Raw genomic sequence first — 17,038 nt, 5'->3', positions numbered from 1 at the left:
CGGTACTACAGTTAGCTGTGCTATTTGTTTCCCCTATTACCTGCCAATCCCTCATTTCAATTGGGTTGGACGTGTATCGCCGTCAGTGGCAGACAATGAGTTAACTAGCGGACTTGTGCCCCTCCCATTTTTTTTCTTATTTCCCTGCCCACCGAATGACAAACGTCTGAATGGCAACTCAACGAATGGCCCGCGAGGCACGCACGAAGGTGATGAATTTCCTCTTTAAATCCGACTTGGTTCATCTCGTATATTGCGTCGGAGATCTGAATTAATGGTAAGTTATCGGTCGTCTTTCCTAAAATGTGATACACTACGCTTGAGTTAGAATATTCGGCTTTCAAGACTATCGTGTTATTAAAGTCACTGATTTCAGTCGTGACTGTTTTAGAATAAGCCTGATTCTAAAGTATCTTTTCGAACTTTGTTCTTTGATTTAACTGCTCTGAACATTTTTGAATTTTCAATTTGTCCGTGATCACCCTTCTGGCTTAAAATCACATAAAATCACTTAAAATTAGTGGAAATGCAAGTCACCTGTTCTTGCCCTCCACACTTTATCGTCGATTTGAATGTTAACATGAGAATAAATATATTAACATCAAACATAAACATGTCTATGTATCTCACATTTAAGGGATAAAAGCAATAGATGTTAAAGTTCATTGTTAGCACGTTTTTTTAAAAGCGAAAGTAAATAAAACGTATCTACTAGACCTACCCCTTTAGTCTCTAGTTTCAATTGTGTGTAACGCAATAATAGGCTTTTATATGCAATCCTCTTTATACACAATACATTTACAAAGCCAAATGCAAATGATTGCAATCTTGCTTTGAAGCTCAATATATGAGCCAGTACATATTGACAATGAAACAAAGGCAGAAGTTTTTAAGGCCATGGCATTACAAACTAATAACAAAATACAAATATATTGTGTATGAATTATCCACACCTGTACATATATATGTATACAATAAAATGGAAGGAATATGATGGAAACACGACTACCATCAGAATTGCCAATTGAAAAGCACACTACATTGTAATTAATATTAATCAGAATGCATATATGTCACTGCAATCACATTTAATATGGTCCGATGACTATGCAGGGATTGATTATAATAAGCCAAGTTTTCTTCCCGAATGGGAGTTATTACAGGTTACACATACATCAGTAAAATCTTTTTAAAAAGGTGATATACAACCCTCTCATTTTCTGACCCGCTTTATCCTCACTAGGGTCGCGGGGGATGCTGGAGCCTATCCCAGCTGACTTTGGGACACCCTGAATTGGTGGCCAGCCAATCGTAGGGCACAAGGAGACAAACAACCATTCATTCTCATGCTCATGCTCATACCTAGTGTCCAATCAGCTTACCATGCATGTCTTTGGGAAGTGGGAGGAAACCTAAGTACTCAGAGAACATGCAAACTCCAAACAGGTGGACCGACCTGGATTTGAACCCAGGTCCCCTACTGTGAAGCGGACGTGCTAACCTCTCAGCCGCCCTGCTATACGACCCTTAAAAGCAAATCAAGTCAATGGTGTTCTCTTATTGACCGGCTAGCCGCTAGATATATTTCAATTTGGATGTCATTATGACAGAGGGGTGGCCCGGCGGCTTCACAGTGGGAGACCTGGGTTCAAATCCAGGTCGGTTCACCTGTGTGGAGTTTGCATGTTCTCTCTGGCCTTCGTGGGTTTTCTCCGGGTACTCCGGTTTCCTCCCACATTCCAAAGACATGCATGGTAGGCTGATTGGACACTGTAAATTGCCCTTAGGTATGAGCATGGGCGTGAGCGTGAATGGTTGTTTGTCTCCTTGTGACCTACAATTGGCTGGCCACCAATTCAGGGTGTCCCCCGCCTCTGGCCCGAAGTCAGCTGGGATAGGCTCCAGCACCCCCGCGGCCCTAATGAGGATAAAGCGGTTCAGAAAATGAGATGAGATGAGATTGAGTGTGTGGTGGTTGCAGGCGGATTAAATTTTTCTCTTTTCTCTCGATTTCAAAACTCAATGGCTCAGGTTTGTGTCGCTTCAATCAAAGGTTTTTGTAATCTGTTTAACCCTTCTGTGCATTTAATCTCAACATGTCAAACTGATTTTAAGCCCCACTACATTCCAAAATGATGGCGCTCAATGCTCCACTAGAGTTTTGTTTAACCAAGCAAAAAGATTTGCTATTATTGAGCAAATAGTTTCTGGCTGATACTGAAAAGGAAAGTTTGATAGTTTATCTATGATAAAATTGTCAATTGTGGTGGCGAAGTAACCAGGGTTGTTTCTTGAGGAAAGTGTGTCTTGTCCCTCTGGCCAGAGTATCTGCTCATAATTTGTTTTTAATATTTTGAATTGTTAGCTGCTGTTGAGGGTTTTATGACTTTCAGGTGACACATGGAAGCCTTGGATCGCAGACTCAACACCCTCTTCGAGTCATGGTTGGGTCCCAGAGGTAAGTCAGTCAGCTACGGCAGTCCATCGATTCTTTGGACAACAATGTGAGCTTTGCTAATTTTACCCAGTTTGCCATGATTTCATCAGCTTCAACAGCAAGAATGAATAAATTAGCATTTTTTAAAAATTGCATATTTCAACTGTGACTGCTGATTGTTGTTTTGCGTTCGAATCAGTTTGATTGTATGCTTGACTAACCGATCGATGAAAGCCATGGCAAACTGGCCAGTTTACTATCTTTTCCAAATTATAGATATCATAATGACTATTGTTTGGTTAAAAAAAAAACTCAAAGAATTTGTGTCCATGTGTGGACATCTGATTCTGCCTCATGTAGGCCACACTGTTATTAATTATTATGGTATGTTTAAACCATTTTTTTTAGGAATAAATTATTAAAATTTTAACAAAAACAACAACAATAGAATTAAAATGAATAAAATAATAAATTCTGTCTTATGGACCCTAAAATCATGATTGTTGACCCCTCCCAACTATGGTCTCATTTCCTGGAGTAAACAATGGCCAAAATGTTTTTCGAAGATTTAAAAATCTTTCACGTCTTTCTACATTCCAGGTTTTGACTCTGTTTAGAATACATATTAAAATATTAATAGAGAAATAATATAATCAATTTAAAGGAAATAATCATTAAATGCATTTTATGTATGATGCAAATTGGTGACAACAGGCATCTATGAATAAAAATTGAGGCCTCTTTGATTTTGAATACTACTAATTTGTGACAAGAGAGGACTCTGAAGGATCAAGTTTCAGTGTAGTTGTCCAGTCGTAATGGATTAAACGTTAAGTACCGTCAATTACAAGCATTGAGTTAAGGGAGTGTCCTATAAAGGTTTGTGCCACTATACAGCCCAAATTGGTCGAAAAATTGATTATCTTTTAAATGTGTTGTATTGTGAAAGAGTGGCTATTTTTAGTCAAATCTCTGAAATGTTTTAACAACAAAACGCTCAAACTTCAAAAAGGCTTTGCATTGAAAAGTTACCAATCACCAGGCAGGGGTCACACTTAATTGGTGGGCAGACAACCATTCATGCTCACACTCATACCTAGGGGCAATTTAAAGTGTTCACTGGCCCTAATGTGCATGTTTTTGGGATGTGGGAGGAAACTGGATTACCCGGAGAAAACATGCAAACAGGATGGTCCAAACGTGGGATTGAACCCTCAATATCAGAACTGTAAAGCAGACACCCGCACCACCGGGCCGCCATGTGTGCATAATACTATATTAAATCGATCAGATAAACTCACTTCACTTGCCTGACTTTGAGGCGGGTAGGCATGGGTTTGATTCCCGCTGGTGGCGGTATGATTATGAGTGGGGATGGTCATTTGTCTCTCTGTGTGCGCTACGGCTGACTGGCGAACAATCAGATTAAATTGAATTGTTGTTATGGGCAACTATTGTATCAGTTTACAAACAATCGATATTGCATTGCATTGTCATGAAATTGGTGATATACACCTGGAGTGTCGTAACACTACCAAACAGCTAGGTCAATTTTAATTAGTAATAGTTTGCTTGAGGTAACCTTACTTCATGTGGCAGCCCGGCGAATGAGTGGTTAGCACGTCAACTTCACAGCTCTGTGGTCCTGGGTTCAAATCCAGGTCGGTCCACCTGTGTGGAGTTTGCATGTTCTCCCTGGGCCCGTGTGTGGTTTTCTCCCGGTACTCCGGTTTCCTCCCACATTCCTAAAAAAATGCATGCTAGGCTGATTGGACACTCTAAATTGCCCCTAGGTATGGGTGTGAGTATGAATTGTTATCCGTCTCCTTGTGCCCTGCCATTGGCTGGCCACCTGCCTCTGGCCCAAAGTCAGCTGGGATAGGCTCCAGCACCCTGCGCGAACTGAGTGAGGATAAAGTGGTTCAGAAAATGAATGAATGAAGCTTACCTCATGTTAGTTGTACCAAGTTCATTTTGTTTTCTTGTTATCTATGTTTTGACTAGTTACTGAAACTATAGCAGACACTGGTGCTTTTTTTAGGTTTAGTCTCGCCTGTTGCTTCCACCCTGCCGAAACATGTCAGGTGACTAAACCTAAAAAACATCATTGTCTATTAAAAGCGAACCCGTCAAAACTTTCCTCATGTTGTTTCAGATCCACGGGTACGGGGGTGGCCGTTGCTCGACAACTATTCGCCAACCCTTGCCCTCACCGTGTTGTACCTTATAGTAGTGTGGACAGGGCCCAAGTACATGAAACACAGGCCGGCGTACTCTTGCAAGGGCGTCCTGGTGGTTTACAACGCGGGCCTGACGCTGCTGTCGCTCTGCATGTTCTGCCAGGTATGCGCTCACAGCAATGGCTGCACGGTAAAATATTAAAGTGATTTATGTTAGATAAGCAGTATCACCTCAGCGTGTCTTAATAATGATTTTGAAAAATTCTAATTCATCGTACAATCAATCAGGCAATTGACTCAACAAAGTGCCGCTCAGACCCCAGACTTGGAACCTTGGAACACAAACCGTCATTTTAAAGAAAGGAAGTTAGTGATCTCTTGTAAAATCCAAATGACACACCCAAGGATTTCTTCTCGGGAGTCATTTATCACTTCTTGGTAGCCGAACTATACAATAATGTAATAATAGGGATTTGACAATATGTCGATGTGATTCGCTATATCCGGTTGCTACCACGTGTTCAATTCAGCACCATTTTCCACTCGAATAGTGTATGTTAACTCATTGGGAAAAAAGTTTTTAGTTGCGCCTTATAGTGTGGAAAATACGGTACTTGAATCCTCCACACAACCCAAACTTAAAAGTATTTTTAACAACAGTTTCCAAGGAACAAGTGCTCATTTAAAGCTAATGATAGTAGCAGGGCATTGTATAATATTTGTAAACAGAGTATTTCTTCAAGAGAGACCTGCAGGGCTCAATTTGACAAAATAATTTTGATTAATGATATAGTATTTACCATTGTAATCGAATGAGAAGTCAAAACATCAGCATCCGGACATGGCTAGTTTCAACAATAGGAAGGTTGTTGCTCCGTTTCCTGAAATTCATTATTGCAAGTGCCATACTGAAGTTACTGTGTGCTCAATATTACAGCCCATTTTTAAAGGAACTCTGATTTGTCTATGACTGTGGTGAATGGTTCCCCCGCTCGTGTATTGCGTCAGGTCATGTCATCAGATTGGAACCAAAGTCCACAGCGTTGTAATGAAAAATGATTCACTGGGATTACTTATAAGGTGTTCTTCCAACAGACAATCAAACTACCCAGTTATGTAAACGCGCAAATATGTTCACAAATGGCCGTCTGGGAAGCTTTTGTCCTTCCGCACAGGCCGTTGATTGAAATGGATTTTTTGACGTGGTATTAAATTACACTTGTCCGTCCGTCTACTTTCAACTGCGTTGGCTTCATTTCTCCTCCATAGAAAGTCGCTTTCAAACGAGGACCCAAAGGATTTAGAGCAAGGGTCGGAAACCTTTTTGACAGAGAGAGCCATAAACAATTCATATTTAAAAATGTTATGCCTTGAGAGCCATCCTCAGAATTTAAAACTACGTACATGAAAATGTGTCCATTTAAAGTACAAAAAAAAATCTGAATTATTTCGACCACATTGTTACAGTGTTGCTAATCGACGAGGATCAATGAGAGTATGCATGCATAAGAGTCAAAGGAAAAAATAAAAGATAAAAGCGGCGCTAAGGTAGTGTCGGTGCCTAAATCCTGACGTGAAACTCCTATTGGTGCGTTCAGAACTCAGCTCTCTCATCACCGGTTTCCATATTTTCCCTCACAGGTTAGCGGAGAGCCATATGCATCCATCAAAAGAGCCACATATGGCCCCTGAGCCATTGGTTCCCTACCTCTAATTTAGAGGCTCTTTCTTTCCTCTCTTGATTGTGTTTTATGTGTGGACATACCTATCTTTTATTTTTTTTCAAGCACAATGCCTTTGTCATTCATTCATTTTTGTCCTCAGCTTGTTTCTGCTCTGTTGAGCGGCAGCTATGAAATCTACTGCCAGAAGTGCCACAGTTCACCAGAAGTGGATAAGAAGGTGTGCATCATCAAATGAAAAGGATTGTCATCTCGCTACAGGGGAGCAAATCCCTACTTTTTTTAGCAATCAAATCAAGCGTCTTTGTCTGTCGCCAGGTCATGAAGGTCCTGTGGTGGTACTACTTCTCCAAGTTCATCGAGTTCATGGACACTGTTTTCTTCATTCTGCGCAAGAACAATCACCAGATCACCGTTCTTCACGTCTACCATCACGCCACCATGTTTAACATTTGGTGGTTTGTCATGAACTGGATCCCCTGTGGTCAATGTGAGTCACCGGAGTCACATTGACAATGATCAAAAGTACTGGCGCAAGTTATTTTAGGAGTACCTTTTCTTATCCGGTGAAAAAAAAACAAAAAAACAATCATGGGAATATTTATTTAATACACCAAATGGATATACTTTTTCCAGGTTAGGAGTGAAATGTCACACAAGATACATTGAATTATAATTTCATCTGACCTGTGTCTTCTAGCATCTTTTGGCCCATGCTTCAACAGTTTGGTCCACGTGGTCATGTACTCCTACTACGGCCTGTCAGCCATCCCCGCCATGCGGCCGTACCTCTGGTGGAAGAAGTACATTACGCAGCTGCAACTGGTAACCCTACTTCTATTCATTTTGTAGCGGTCCTAATACATTTGGAATGGGACACACAACACCATTATCATGTGCCTCCCAATAGGAAAAAAAGACAATAATTTTTATCTCACCTCATTTTCTGAACCGCTTTATCCTCATTAGGGTTGCAGGGGGTGCTGGAGCCAATCCCTGCTGTCTCCGGGCCAGAGGCGGGGGACACCCTGAAACGGTGGCCAGCCGATCGCAGGGCACAAGGAGACAAACAACCATTCACGCTCAGTCTCATACCTAGGGGCAATTTAGAGTGTCCAATCAGCCTACCATGCATGTCTTTGGAATGTGGGAGGAAACCGGAGTACCCGGAGGAAACCCACGCAGGCCCGGGGAGAACATTCAAACTCCACACAGGTGGACGTGACCTGGATTTGAACCCAGAGCTGTGAGTAATAATTTTATTTAAAAAAAAACAAAAAAACACAAGTTTCTAAGAATAGCTCTAGCTGAATGAGTTAATAATAAATTCAAATTGATCTGCTATATTAACTCAAGAGCACAATATGTCAAACAATTTGAAAACAATACTAAATCAAATTGCGCAGATTTGTATTTTATTAAAAAAGAGTCACGGTAAATGGTTACAACAAGCACATTTTGGTGTGTATGGCTTTTCAAAGCCAATGATGGCAATAATCGGCATGTTTTTTAAAGGTGCTATCAAATGGGAAAGAGACCATCTTTTTTTAAAACTATAAATCCATCCAAAAAGCGACAGAAATACCTTAATACTGAAAGTACGTACGTAGATCTTAATTATCTTCCTCACTCATCTGCCTTTGACCCGCCCATTAAAATGTCCCCAAACAGAATATGTCCCATCTGAAACGAGCTGCAGATTTTTGCCGTCTGCTAGCATGCTTTCTATTTTCCTGTTGCCATGTGACCACCTTGTCACCGGGGGCCCCAAGCAACTGCATAGCTTGCCTATGGTCTACCCCGCCTCTGCGCACTGGTATAACTGAAAATGGACGTGCTCTTAATGTGCTGTCGCTTTTTGAGACGAAACATTATTTTCTCCATCTCCATAGGTCTTATAAGTTTACAATTTTTATATACTTTTGATCAACAGTCTTCCACACAAAAGACTTCTATTTGGTGTGGTGTTTTTTTTAAATGCTCAATGTTTATCAACCTTTATCCTCGAAAGTGGGAAGCACAGAAGAGCGGGAAGAGACAATTGTGCGCCCATTAAAGATATTTTGGGTTCTGGATTGATATTGTCTTTCTTGTCACCTTCTAACTACAGATTGTGTGTGTGTGTGTGTGTGTGTACATGCATGTGTTATGTTTCCGCCTTGCAGATCCAGTTCCTTCTAACGCTTTTGCAGACGCTGTGTGCCATCATGTGGCCGTGCGGCTTGCCCTTCGGATGGCTCTACTTCCAAATCACTTACGTCCTCACGCTTATTGTTTTCTTCACCAACTTCTACATTCAGGTCAGTTTTAGTTCTAAAGTCCATCCAAATAATAATAGAGGATTTTTGTTCCGTTGTTGTTCTTGTCAAAAGACTATATGAAAGAAAACACAGATTGAGTTGAGCTTTTAGGGCTAAACATATAATTAACAACAATATGCAATAATAAATGGAAACATTAGCCATCTATGAATTATAAAATAATTATAAAAATGGTATTTTAAAACTAGATAACACAAGGAATAGTAGTTTGATCATTAGTATTACTTTGGGAGTGAATAAGTTAACCATACTCCTTGGTTGAAGTCTTTCGGTGCCAATGACTCAAACCGCTCAATAGAATTGAAATGTTGACTCGTTCAACTCATGCACTGACTTAGTTGGTGATGCCAGCCCCCCAAGTTTTAATGAATTTGGTGTTTTAATCCCCATCCGTAAGGGCGAAATGGTTAAATCAGGGGTGTCAAACTCATCTATGTTGCGGAGCTATTATGGCTGCCAACTGGGACTCTAATAATCTATGATCAAACGAATTGTAATTGCTTTCAGAGTTTTTTGATTGAATTTTTCGATTGGTTATTCACAAAGGGTGAAAAAATTTTTTTTTTTTTTTTTTTTTATTCAAGTCTAGGGAAAAAAACTTATTTTTTAATCTTGACCTTTTTTTCCACCTGTAAAAATGTTTTTCTTAAACCTCATCTCATTTTCTGAACCGCTTTATCCTCACTCACTATGGTCGCGGGGGGTGCGGGAGTCTATCCCAGCTCACTTCAGGCTGACAATTGGTGGCCAGCCAATCGCAGGGCACAAAGAGACTACTCTCTATCTAGGGGCAATTTGGAGTGTCTTGTCAGCCTACCATGTATGTCTTTGGAATGTGGGAGGAAACCGGAGTACCCGGAGAAAACCCACGCAGGCCCAGGGAGAACATGCAAACACCACACAGGTGGACCGACCTGGATTTGAACCCAGGTCCCCCACTGTGAGGCCGACGCGATAACTACTCAGCTGCCGGGCTGCCCATCTTAAACCTTTTTATCTAAAAAAAAAATCAAATTCTCTAATCCTCAGTCTTTCGTTGACCTCTACATAAATTGTATTAAAATTGTATTTTCACTAGATGTTAGTGCATACAATTCAGATCTGGCCCTGGGCCCTTGAATTTGAACCCTTGTGGGTTAAAACACTAAAATGATCTTGTAAATTTGACCAAAAAAATGGCTTGTCCAGACACGTACATCATTTCTCTTCTTTATTCTTACCCCAGACGTACAAGAAGTACAAGAGAGAACTCAGGAACGGCGCTTCCCTGTCCACCAATGGACACATGGTGCACAAAACAAAGACAAACTGAGATTTTCCTAACCAACTCCGTTGTCACTCGTAGCTTTCGGGCTAACGCTGCTGGGGAAAAAAAGATATGTCTCGTATGCCATTGGCCAAACCTTCCTTTTTTGCGTGTGTGTGTGAGTTCAAGTCAAACAAACTGACAAGAGTGCTTTTTATTTAGGTGACCTGCTAAGGAATCCAGACGGTTTCTGGACCAGCAAGACCACTATCAAAACAACAGGCATTCAGGAATTTTCTCCCAGTGGTCTTGTTGGTTTAGAAACCATCACGTGATGGATTATTTAGCAGGACGGCGCAAAGACAAAAAGCTCAGGTGAACATGCTGTAAATTTTCAGGCACGCAGCATTTTAGCTCGTCCTTTGTGTGTAACAAGAGTGCAGTTCTCCAGTCCTGACTCTGCTGTTGCGTAATCTTTAAATACCGTGTGTCCTTTGCAAAAATGCAGGGACATCGCAAGATGCTTATGCTCAAATATTTGCACAGCAGACGCACCGATGTGATTTGACATTCAATTTTAACGGGTTATTGAAAATATGTATTTAATTTGTTGTCAAGGGTGACATTTGGAGGCTTATTTCTAGAAATGCAGTGCCTTTATGGACCTATTTATTTGGTTGCTAATCCTGACGTCGCCGCATTGATGGTCCATGCCACTTTTGTGTCGAGCTAAGTAATCAATTATGCCCCCAAAAAAGGCTTTTTAGTGTATGTGGTGATGTTTCATTATACAGAGGAAGTCATGCACATCCGATGCGAGAGTAATAAATCTGACTGATCCACTTCCCGTCTTTGTACAATGAATTGGTTGAAATATGGCACAAAATGTTCATGTTAAAATTGAGTTAAACACATTATTCCCAGAAATAAATTGCACCTATGATGAAAACATTCTTCTGTTTACATTATCATTAAGCCATGTTTGTGGTGGAAGCCAATTATCGGGAAAGATATTGATAATTTGTTGACACGCAAAAGGGCAGACGAGGGATCGATGACACGGGAACACACGCGAGCATTTTTAGCTTCTGCGCGGTTGCCACTTTGCACTTACATTTGAGAGCTTTGAAATAATCATAGTAGAATTTAAAGCCATTTATAAATCTAGCTATAAATCAGGGGTGTCAGACTTGGGTTGGTTCGCGGGCCGCATTAACGTCAACTCGATTTCATGTGGGCCGGACCATTTTAGATGTGATATTAGTTGTTTTTTTATAAATCTTAAAAGCCCTGAATATTCAGTTTTTTTTAGATCTAAAACAGTTGTTATTTTAGCTTTTTTTAAATATATTTTTAGATTTTACAAAATGATTTTTGAACTAAAAACAGAAAAAAATGATTAAAAAATTACAATTATTGATTTAAAAAGGGGAAAAAAAATCAGGAAATTTAATATACATCTATACTATTCATTTTAATTTGATCCTAAAACAGAAAGTCGGCACTCATGATTTACTTTCCCGGGCCACACAAAATGACACGGCGGGCCAGATTTGGCCCCTGGGCCGCCACTTTGACACATGCTATAAATCTTGTTCATGTTTAAAAAAAAAAAGGTCTACCATAAGAGCTGACATGTTCATTTTTCATAACAGTGATGTGACATGCAGTATGTAATATTCATGATGCCAAAGGAACTGGTTTGATGACTGTTTATTTGAAGCAGAAAGTGCATTATGAGACCAAAACAGAATAAACATTCATTGCTGGGACGTGCTCAATTGCGTGAACTCTTAACCACATTTGGGAAAATCACGATTAAATGTAGTTATTCTAGCGTGGTACTGTTTTGAGTTTTGATATTGTGCGAATGAACTAAGCTTTTAGAGCGCTTGATCTGAGAAAGCCGTGTAACTCTTGACTCGTCCGAAGATGAAGGGTGTGTACATCTTGTTCAGGTCGAACGCGCTGATGACCGTCTCCCCGGTCAGCCTAGGACAACAAACATGAATTAGGTTAATGTTAATTATGATCTCTTTTAAGCATTTTCCCCCAAAAAATTGCTCAGTCTATTTTCTTTGCAGCAGCTCTTACTTGTAAGTAATGTGACAGGAATGATGCATCCACGTCAGTTTATTAAAACTCTGGCGCCCCGCAGAGGACAGAAGGAGTCCAATGTGGAAGGTGTGCTCGGCCTCCGGGGCTTGGTTCCGCCTGTAGAAACGATTCTTTTGCAGGTCTGATGATTTCTGGACAAAAGTGGAATTTATTTTATCCATCAATGTCCTAAATTGTCTTTCAAGTTATAAAAATAAAAAAAATCCCTCATGGACCGCTATTCAAAAGTGGAATTTGAAGATGTTAAGTGATTATTTTTTTGGAAAAGCAATTAGCATCATTTTAAATTAGTAATCATTGAGCTTTTTATACAATTATAATTACATCTATAAATTAATATATGTCAAGACAAAGTTGAATGAATAAAAACAGAAACATAGCAGTCTAAAGTACGGTCTTCCCTCGATTATCGCGAGCTCACTTTTCGCAAATTCAGTTGTTTGCGATTTTTTTTCCCCGCTATTTAAATATATATATATATATATATATTTTTAAGTTCATAAAATGTGAAAAGCCACGCTGAAACTCGTAAGCAGAAGCCACTTTGCTACTAGGACTCGGCACTGAAGAAAAAAAAAGGTAGTTATAATAGGGGTGGACCCTACTTGGCGATTTTTTGATTATCGCAGCCATGTCTGGTTAACTGCGATATGTGAGCGATTAATGTAGATTTCTTTTCAATTTCTCATTCATTTAAACTTGAGGACAAGCTGTGAATGCACCATTGACGGTGCTAGACGACCAATCCATTTGGCGCGGAGGTTGTTCATTCGCCACTACCAATCAAAATGGTTTGGACGACTAACATCGTCAACGTGAGTTAAATGAAAAAGAAAAAAAAAAGAAATCATAAGAAGCCCTGAAATGCTCTCACCTCTTCTTTCCTCTTGCGGATGACCGCGTAAACTTTGGTTTGATTGTCCGTTTCCTGGGACAGACGATAGTGGCCGACCTTGACAGCGTCCATTCTACGGAGGAACCAAAAAGTTCAAAAAATTGGAAAACCATCCTTGACGTTAAGGCCGTACTCTTTTCAGTTCATTAAAAAAAAAAAAAAGGCCTCACCTGACGTTTTGAGTGCGTAAGCGCGACACAACAGAGTGGGGCTCTTCAGGTGTGGTCAGCATGACCACGCTGCCGTCGGGGAAGAAGCGCAGGTACCTGACAGGACACGCACATGGGAAATAGAGCCACCATGAACGGGTGTCGGAGCAGTCTACCTATAGAAATCGACATGGTGCCAAGGTCGGTAGAAGCCGTCCAGAGACTGCTCTCCTTGACGAATGTATGACGTTCTGCTGATGTAAATGCCTGTTCAGACCATACAAGTGTTCAGTTGAGTGAAAAATATATTTAAAAAAAAAGACAAGTATGGTCAAACTGCTTAGTTACCGTCAAAACGAACGCGGGGCCTCTGTAAGAACATCTCTCTCCAGGACAGGTAGTGTCCCAGCTTGGTGCAACTGTGTCCCCACACTCTTTGACATGCTGAACGCCAAATTTCTGGGTCCCTATATCAGAAAGATGGGAAAAAAATATGTACTGGATGAAATGGACAGAACGTGATTATCTGCTAGCACAGTGTTCCCAACCTTTTTTGAGCTGTGGCATTTTTTGCATTGAAAAAATCTCAAGGGACACCACCATCTGACAATCTTTTCATTTAAAACTATGTCGCCTATATTAACAATAGTCATTCTCATCAAAGTTTTATCAGCAGGAATCACATAAACCTCCACAATTATTCAAAAATCTAATTTTTCACACTGAACTAATGTCACCAAAAGTTGATGTCGACGGAACTTGAACAACTTTCGGTTCGAGTGATGCAAAAATAAGTAATGTTTTTAATCACATTATTTTAGGACTTCACCAAATATTACTTTAAGCTTCTAATATTAAGCAAAAAAAATATGCTCAGAGTTTACTTCGGCAAAAGTTGAGGCCCTAGAAACCAAACACTAATTATATGAACTTATTTTTTTACTATTAAAATTCTAATTAAAAAAAAAACTAAAACCATATATATTCCCTGATTTCTGTAATGTAAACAGTAAATAAATTGATTTATATATGAACCAATTAGAGTCAAAATAATCTTTTGTCGCACGCAAAAAAAATACAAAATACTGTTAAATCTAATTCTTTAGAGATAGCGATAGCATTCTTGTGAAAAAAAGTTCCAGACGATTCACTTTGTTTTCTCACGTTCAAATAATTTGGACGTCAATTGCTGTCAACGGCAGCCGATGAGTAAATCAACGTTTTATGACCTCGGAGTTGACTGACCTTGCGCAAAGGTAAAAGCCGCGGCAAACCGCTGACAGCTGCTCCAGGGCACGCATGTCCAAGTGGCTCGACACCACCCACCGAAATATGTACATGAGGATCTCCCTTGGCAAGGCTACAAGGAGGCATAAGCACAACAGAAAAGTCAGCGGGGGGGCTCAAAATCCCCCGGGGAAAAGTCATGAAACGGCAAGGAGGCGTTCCACCTGATACGTGCATCTGAGACGTCTCCGACGCGGGAGAGCAAATCTTGGGAAAGCAACTTCCAAACGTGACTTGATGCTCAAAGTAGGCGACCAGATCTTCAATCTCGCCATCTGCGTCCCTCTCCTCTCTGCTATGATACGATAACAAGTTAGAAACAAAAGAGCAATTTTTTTTTTTTACAGAATCAAAGAGCTTCACGTGAATATGCAACATTTTGGCGATGGGTTTAAACGCAGTAATATGTGCAAATCTGTTAGGAGCACTTATTGACTCTTTTTTTTTTACACCTGAACAGCATTTAAAAATATCTTACTAGTTTTCTTCAGTTTGATCAGCATCAGAGTGGCTGTAGTTGATCTTTGATTCAATATCAGGCACCATCTGCATAGCCAGCCGATAGAACTTGATAGCTACCAACAACAACAACAACAAAAATGACACCTTAAGAACGGACTTTTACGTTCTATGGCAAATAAATGGACTCACCTTCATAAAATGCACCATTCTGCTCTTCCTTAACCGCTCTCAAGTACAACTCTGCAGCCTGAGAAGCGAAGTTGTAAGAGCGACCACTCATATTCAATTCAGTGACCGTCCCATACGCACCTTCTCCTCCCGGGCTATATCTTGTGTCTTCCTCTGGGCCGAAGCTCGTGGCGGTCTTGCGGTGTAGCTCGGTTTGAGTTCAGACATCCACCTTGTTCGGAATGCGTCGAGCTGCAGCTGCAATTGAATGATTACGTTGATCGAGAACGGACAAATCTTAAACAACCGCCTATTAGAATGGGAGCTAAATAACTGCTGAATCAATCACCTCCAGATTTGGGTCATCAGAACTCTCATCTTCCTCCTCCAGTGTAGCATCAATGTTCAAATTTTCTTCTGCCTGGTGAAAGTCAATATTCATTGGTCAAAGCTTTTTTTAATAAAAAATAAAAATGTTATTATCTGCACTATAAGGCACACACACCTTCAATTTATGACTCATCTTAAAATTAGTTTCAAAGCTTTTTTTTTTTAATAAAAAATAAAAATTGTATTATCTGCACTATAAGGAACACACCAATTTATGGCCCAGCTTAAAATTAGTTTTATATACAGTCCCATATTTGTCTTTGAAATAAAAATTCATTAATAGGCATTGAAATAAATCATTCCAAATTACAGAGAAATTAAACTAATTTGTGAATTAAAAACTAAAAAGGCTAAGAAAACCAACATTGATAATAAACATTAATTGTTTGTGGCTCCCAATTAAACTGTAAAGTTATTAAATTAAATTATAAAATAAATAATAATAATGATAAAAATGATAATTATAATAACGATAATAATAATAATAATAATGATAATCACAATCATAATAACTCGCTGCTTTTACAAGGACTGCTTGTGTATGCTCCTATATTTGTGCCATTGACGGCGCTAGAAGTCCAATCCTATTGGTTCGCTTCCAGCCCCTCCCATTCCAAATCGGTTTGGACGTCTATTGCAATGCCAGCTCATAAATTAAATGTGTTATATATAGCAAATACTAGACAAAAACGTTTCAGTGTTTGACGGTAACTACAGACAAGCCGAGCAACGTGTTGGCTAAAGTTAGCTAAGTGCTATCACGTTGACGTCAAAGCTAGCTTGCTAACAGCTAACCAGCGCGGTGACATACCATGACAACTTGGCCGAGTGAGTCTATTTGCGTACGATGCGCCCCCTCTTCACAAACGTTGGTCGTGGCGTTTACAGGTCACGGTCGGAGAAACGGACAACGCAACGAACATATTTACGAGCTCGCAAGAACGCAGCCATGTCGGCGGTAGTTCCGAGACGAGCTCGAGTGTCAGCAATACGGAAGTGACTGTCCTTATTTGGCTTCTCACTGTACGCCTTTATTTATACTACACGTCAGTCTTAAAAAATAAACAATAATAATAAGTTATTTGGGTTTTTTAAACTAAAAAACACAGATATGCTACATTCAGTAACCTTTGATCACTAACTGGGCAAACAAATGTAATTTATTAACTTCTAACTGCAGGAATACATATTATTAACCAATATATTATTTTTTTGACATATACAATTTAGATAACTTACATTTGTACTGAGATAATTTGGTAATATGCTTATTATAAACAATTACCGAACGCCAAAAAACAATTCTCTCCCTCAACTTCCACATTTGTGCCATCAAAACCCAAATTTTATTCGTATAATTCTTATTATTTTAATTTTTTTCTTGTATAAAATCTTACACTCCAACATTTACCAGTGCGTGCTACATTTTCGTAACTAAAGAAACTTTGAACGATTATTATTAATTAACTAAAAAGAGAAAAGTGGAGCACACCGAAACGTTAAACATTACAATTGAATTTAAGGTTGTACTATTTTTTTCGCCAATTAATATAAAATATATAAACCTTTTTCACAACAATCCAAACACACGTGTAAAAACAAGGGATGCACAGATATCAGACACACAGCACAACTAAAAAATAAATTAAATAATACTAATAATGATAAAAATGATAATTATAATAATAACGATAATAATAATA

At 39.5% G+C, this 17,038-nt stretch overlaps 2 protein-coding genes across 2 annotated transcripts; one reads left to right on the top strand and one right to left on the bottom strand.

Moving 5' to 3' along the window:
* The first annotated feature begins 41 nt into the window (after positions 1-41).
* elovl5 (ELOVL fatty acid elongase 5) lies at positions 42-11,638 on the top strand. The gene is made up of 8 exons (XM_077612444.1): positions 42-277; positions 2,394-2,458; positions 4,593-4,780; positions 6,442-6,519; positions 6,618-6,789; positions 7,000-7,124; positions 8,465-8,599; positions 9,846-11,638. The coding sequence occupies exons 2-8, from the start codon at positions 2,401-2,403 to the stop codon at positions 9,930-9,932; spliced, it is 843 nt and encodes a 280-aa protein (XP_077468570.1). The 5' UTR covers positions 42-277; positions 2,394-2,400; the 3' UTR covers positions 9,933-11,638.
* Positions 11,564-16,344, bottom strand: fbxo9 (F-box protein 9). The gene is made up of 13 exons (XM_077612443.1): positions 16,147-16,344; positions 15,295-15,366; positions 15,087-15,203; positions 14,967-15,024; positions 14,794-14,890; positions 14,480-14,610; positions 14,274-14,388; positions 13,377-13,495; positions 13,205-13,295; positions 13,050-13,145; positions 12,859-12,952; positions 11,961-12,115; positions 11,564-11,858 (listed from the first exon to the last, which is right to left on the bottom strand). Exons 1-13 carry the CDS (start codon positions 16,147-16,149, stop codon positions 11,750-11,752), a joined length of 1,257 nt encoding a protein of 418 aa, XP_077468569.1. The 5' UTR covers positions 16,150-16,344; the 3' UTR covers positions 11,564-11,749.
* Between the last annotated feature and the right edge of the window lie 694 nt (positions 16,345-17,038).

Source organism: Stigmatopora argus, chromosome 11 (assembly GCF_051989625.1).
Source record: "Stigmatopora argus isolate UIUO_Sarg chromosome 11, RoL_Sarg_1.0, whole genome shotgun sequence".
Classification (NCBI taxonomy): domain Eukaryota; kingdom Metazoa; phylum Chordata; class Actinopteri; order Syngnathiformes; family Syngnathidae; genus Stigmatopora; species Stigmatopora argus.
The sequence above is the reverse complement of the archived record's forward strand: the minus strand, read 5'-3'. Positions and strand labels throughout refer to the sequence as shown.

What these genes read in the sequence shown, in the direction of transcription:
- elovl5 (XM_077612444.1), top strand. Translation starts at nt 2,401, where the DNA reads ATGGAAGCCTTGGATCGCAGACTCAACACCCTCTTCGAGTCATGGTTG. An exon ending in GTCATGGTTGGGTCCCAGAG is followed by an intron (nt 2,459 to 4,592) that starts GTAAGTCAGTCA and finishes ATGTTGTTTCAG; the next exon opens with ATCCACGGGTACGGGGGTGG. An exon ending in ACATTACGCAGCTGCAACTG is followed by an intron (nt 7,125 to 8,464) that starts GTAACCCTACTT and finishes TCCGCCTTGCAG; the next exon opens with ATCCAGTTCCTTCTAACGCT.
- fbxo9 (XM_077612443.1), bottom strand. An exon ending in GCCCCGCGTTCGTTTTGACG is followed by an intron (nt 13,296 to 13,376) that starts GTAACTAAGCAG and finishes TGGTCTGAACAG; the next exon opens with GCATTTACATCAGCAGAACG. An exon ending in TCCGCAAGAGGAAAGAAGAG is followed by an intron (nt 12,116 to 12,858) that starts GTGAGAGCATTT and finishes ACTTTTGTCCAG; the next exon opens with AAATCATCAGACCTGCAAAA.